This window comes from Castanea sativa, chromosome 5 (genome assembly GCF_040712315.1).
Source record: "Castanea sativa cultivar Marrone di Chiusa Pesio chromosome 5, ASM4071231v1".
In the NCBI taxonomy this organism is placed as follows: domain Eukaryota; kingdom Viridiplantae; phylum Streptophyta; class Magnoliopsida; order Fagales; family Fagaceae; genus Castanea; species Castanea sativa.
Window position 1 is genome coordinate 69,330,219 of NC_134017.1, and position 5,145 is coordinate 69,335,363.

The 5,145-nt window shown below is 35.0% G+C and overlaps 1 protein-coding gene across 1 annotated transcript; it reads right to left on the reverse strand.

The window, feature by feature from the left end:
- Positions 1–1,930: 1,930 nt before the first annotated feature.
- LOC142637154 (uncharacterized) lies at positions 1,931–3,441 on the reverse strand. Its single transcript, XM_075811433.1, has 2 exons — positions 3,336–3,441; positions 1,931–2,757 (listed from the first exon to the last, which is right to left on the reverse strand). Exon 2 carries the CDS (start codon positions 2,701–2,703, stop codon positions 2,119–2,121), a length of 585 nt encoding a protein of 194 aa, XP_075667548.1. The 5' UTR covers positions 2,704–2,757; positions 3,336–3,441; the 3' UTR covers positions 1,931–2,118.
- Positions 3,442–5,145: the final 1,704 nt, after the last annotated feature.

Below are 5,145 nucleotides of genomic sequence, written 5' to 3' on the forward strand. Positions count from 1 at the left end.
GCATTTTCTGTTAGTTGGTTGACAGTAAGGACTTAAACGTCATGCATTAATTGGTTTAGAGACTAAAAGTGGTAAAAATAAAATGTAATGACCAAAATAGAAATTGGGTCAAAATGTAAAAACTAAAAGTGCATTTATGCCATTAATTTATGGTAACAGCTTTCTCTTCAGTTAGGATTTCTTGGGTCAAGGGGGTTGAGGGGGTTGCTCCCTGCCCCACCCAAAAATCCCCACCCCTTATTTGTTAGTTCAAAAATTATTCCTTTTTTATTTATTTATTTATTTACATTTATTTATTGAATAGACGTTGGATGGGGAATGCTTAGGAAAGTTAATGAGATGCAAATGGAAAGACAAAACCATCACTAACACTGGGACTCCTAAGCCATTGGATATAGTGAGTCTAGAACTTCAGGATGTTGTCCATATTGCACAAAACCCGAATCAAACCAAACATGGAACCTCCTTGCTGTCTTTCAATGCAAATGACACATTTTCGCTGCCACAAAGCATAATGAAATTTTCAATATAGAATACTGTCAAAATTTTCTGATACTAACTTGGATGGCTGAATGATAAATTTTATAAATCAAATATTAGATGTTACATTTATACCAGAGATTATCACTTACAAAGTTACAACATTACATTTTACAACAAAATGTAGTTTTAGGAAAACAGAGGATGCAGTAATGGTTATTACTGCTGTCATATGTTTTAACAAGTTAATGACAACTTATGTTATGTCTCATGGTGCTGTAATGGTAAAATCTCACATGCCAAATGCAAACGTGAGGGAATGAATCTTGAGAGTGGCTACTTCATGCAAAAAGAGTTGAACGGTATATATAATAACTGTACCAAGCCACCCTCCCAAGACCTTGCTTTAACCTGGGCAGTGGGCTAGCACTGCGTAATAAACCTTTTGCATGGCAAGTAATGGGGCTAGAAAGAGACCCTTTTGTCTACTGCAAATGTTAGAGAAGTCCTAATTAACCAAGGTTTATGCCCCTATGATCTTCAAAAAATTTTGCTGAATAAATCCACTCGCCATATGCACTATAGTGGCAATGGTAATCCCAATAGTAACAACACTGAGTCTAGGAGGTTAACAATTTTTTAGGGATTGGACAGAATCATGCAGGACTAGCTTAAAAGTCAACAAGTACCCTCCTTCTTGTCCTAATAATATCTAATTGAGACACAAAATTTAAAGGAAACATTTAGGATAGACTTTAGCAAATCACTGTGGACCATCTGAATAGGCTATATTTGCTTTTCAACAGTCCCAGAAACTTGTGGCTCTTGCATGTGCAAATCTATTCAGAACAGCAAGAGAGTCATGCTTGGCATTGAGTTCAAATGCAACACTTTCAAGTCTTCTATGATTAGATTACTATAATTGAGATCAAATGAAAAAGTCCAGCTGGGTCCAATCAACTATGGCGGTTGGCTTTGTTAAACAACTAACCTAGGAAAATTGAGCTACAACTTTTGCAACCTGTGTTTGGAGCCTGGCTCACATACAAGAATTCTGCATTCAGCTTACAGCTGCCAGAAAAATAAAATAATGAATTTCAGTTTTTCACCTTAACGCAGAATTAATTAGCATCAATTCAACTAAAATGAGCTTCATATCATTTAATATTTTCTAAAGGTCATTTGCAGACAATATTGAAATACAATAATTTCATTTTATAGCATATAAGCAAAATTGGTATATTATAAAGATACATGTCATTACATACAGATGCAACTCAGCAAATAAATAACAATAAAACCTAAAATAATAGAAAGGGTCATCACTAATATGGTCAGAAAATTATCCCGAAAATGCAAAGAGGAAAAAGGAGGATTATGGTTTCACAAGCTATTTTAAAATAAAGCAGATAGCAGAACATTGCAAACATAAGGAGAGAGAGATTATTAGCACAAATCCAACGTTTTTAATTACTACTAGAATAGAAAGAGTTCCCAACAGTTACATACACACACCCATGGTAAGCATAGTGTCTGCCAATAAAATTTAAAAACAAAAACGAGCAACAATTACATAGAGAAAATCCTATTACTACAACACCATTCCAAGCAACCCCTATCAAAACAATCCCCTTTCCTTCACCAAAGCTCAGGGTTTTTTTGGTACTCTTTCTCTAGCCACTTCAGTTGGAACTCTTTAGAATGACTATGTGCTGCAAACGTGTGCATAGCCTCTTGGTTTTCCATGAAAAAGAAAGAGCTGAACATATGAAGGCGATCACCCGGTTGCACCCCAGGAAGACTCAACACCATGTCCATAACTGTTCGAACCTCAACAGCTGCTGCAGAAGCAAATGGTGTACGAGTACTTACCCTTCTACTTTCAATGATCCTTTCAATGATAAAGTCTGAAATGATCTTCAAAGAGTCGGACATCTCTTGCACAATTGAATGTTTTTTACCACGCTTCTTGTGAATTCCCCTAAAGAGGTGGACACCTCTTGCTAAGCCTTTTCCCTTATTCGTTGTCGGTCCTGTCCTCGACAATGATGGGCCTTCAACATCCATTGGGTCAACATCCGCAGGGGGCTGACATTGGGGGTCAACAAATTTTTTGCTATCAATGGAGTCCCCAGACTCTTCGATGCTTTCCTTTGGTATTTGACCACTTGGGGTCCATGCATTTTTTTCCGTTGCAACTGTGCCTTCAAACATGATTTCCATGGAAGCAAAATTCAGCAAACCTTTTTTGCGAACGGTTGTTGCCTAGGGACATTCCTACATGTGTACAAACAATAGTTACGGCACAATATAGTTGTAGATAGTTGAACAATTCCTTTAATATACATAATGCTTTATCAGATACAAGACCCAGAAACAGCTACTATATTAAGAACATAGTGAGATGCAAAATAGCTAAAAACATAAGTTTTTTTTAAGCTACTTCACAAACATATGGCAGACCCTAACTAATTTGTCGCGAATCCATAACAAACCCCAAAATTTTGGATTTTGTTTTTATAGCTATAAACATGAGCAATTCCAACAAGTATAGCTTTTTGGAATCTTGACTAGACTGACCTATCATTATACAAAATCACCACCATTAAATAAATTTTTTTTTTTTTTTAAAATTCCTACTGGGTCTTGTTTACATTTCTAACATTATTACCAAAATCATAAAAAGAACAGAAATTCCAAAGCCATGTATTTAGATTGTCACAATTTTTTTTTATCTTTTGGCCAAATTTGGATCAATTGAAAAATTCAATGCATTAAGAACACAAGATAATCACTGAACAAGAACTATATAATACTAGCATATAAGGATGGTAACGAAATGGGTAGATAATTACCGTTTGTGACACTGGCAGGAACCAAAACGACGTCGGTGGAGTGGCGTTTCAGTGTTTGATGTGAGAAAAGAAAGCAGAGAGGGTTTTTGGTTTGGTGGGAAACAAGGTAGAGAATTCCCTCCAAATTGACGGTGAAATGGGTTTTTAAAACGACAGCGTTTGGGAGAGAAGATGTGATGGACCTGGGCTTGTCATTGTCGGCTTACAATTCAGGCCCACTTGGATTTTATTCGCTCAACTCAAGGATGATTCAGTTATTGTCTTTTTATTTTTTGGCTGAAGGATATATGTTTATTATTATTTTTTTAATAAGTAAATTGTGAGAGAAGTGGAAGAAGAGTTCAAACCACAAGTACGAGGATGTTATTATTGTTGGGCTATCACATATATGCTTATATATTATATAACTTATATGCACATGTCTCTCACAATATGCGGTTTTATATGTGTATATACCCAAATTGTCAAATTGCCTAACTAGGAAGACCCTTAGTTGCACAGACAAAGACAATGTTGCCTAAATGGTCACTGCATTCTCAGCAAGGCTAAAACTCTAGTGTCAATATTCAACATAAAGCAGTAATAGAAAGAAGAATTTTAAAGAACTGATTTATAGGTATTCCCATAACATATAGATCTCACTACATATGCATGGAGACTACTTATTGTTGTCATATCTTCATGCTAATAACCAGTAGCCTAAATTGAACCAAATATATATTTTATCACCAATAATACAAAGAAAGCTAGAAAGTCGAAAGGAAATTGTTCATATCTTCCTACTCATTACCCCATCTTCTCAGTTAGACCATATGATCGTCACATTTTGAGCATACCCATTTATTTTCTTCCTTTAGTAGCTAGAATTATTACATCTGTTTTAGCTTCATAACTAGGAGGCACTGTACTGCACATAAATTGAGTGTAAGCCTATAGCTTGGACAATTCAAAACTATATTATCAAATAACAAAAAAATCATTATATAATAGCAAGTTACATAGGTATGTCCTCAAAAAAAAAAAAAAGTTATATAGGTACGTAGAAGGCCAAGACAGGAAAAAAGGGAATTTAGTTTTTGAAGTTCGAAGTATAATGAAATAGGAATTAATGACTTTTCTGGAGGTAAAAGCTCAAGAAAGGTTCAAATCAAAAACCAATTCACAATGTTTTGACCCTCTGGGTAGCTTTAATAACTGTTCGTGAACCTTCTTCAGCTTCTCTAAGTCCTTTGCAAAATGATGTGAACAAGATATGACCATTTTGTCCAAGACCACTGCATTCTTGAGCAAAATCTTTACAGCAGAAACATGGAGGCACTGGATCCAGTATTCTATCATCCCTTTCATAATCTGAGAATAGATTGATCTCCTAAATTATCATTAAAAAGAGAATGTTTTAACCATCACAGTAAATCAGAAAAATAATATGGAACACATACATGATAATAAACAATGTAGTGCTAGTGAAGTTACCCCATAAAACTCCATTGTCTTAAGACACGGAGATTTTTGCAATATCTTCAACAGTGCTACACTGTCAAGATTAACCAGCGATTCATCAACATCAAATACTTCAGGTTTTTGAAGATAGGTGTTAGGAATGCTACAAGCATTGTTGTATTGAGATTTAGTTAGTTAGTTAGTTACAATTTCAAGCATGTTAAACACATTTAGTACATGTTGGAATTATTGATACACATGGGAAATAATAGAACCAATGTTAATCACATTTAGCACATGTTGGTATTATTAATGTACATGGGGAATAATAGTTACAATAAGATGAGGTCATGTGGGCTAATGAGATTAG

Bases quoted from the DNA above. Each gene is read 5' to 3' on its own strand.
- LOC142637154 (XM_075811433.1), bottom strand. From the start codon at position 2,703: ATGGAAATCATGTTTGAAGGCACAGTTGCAACGGAAAAAAATGCATGG.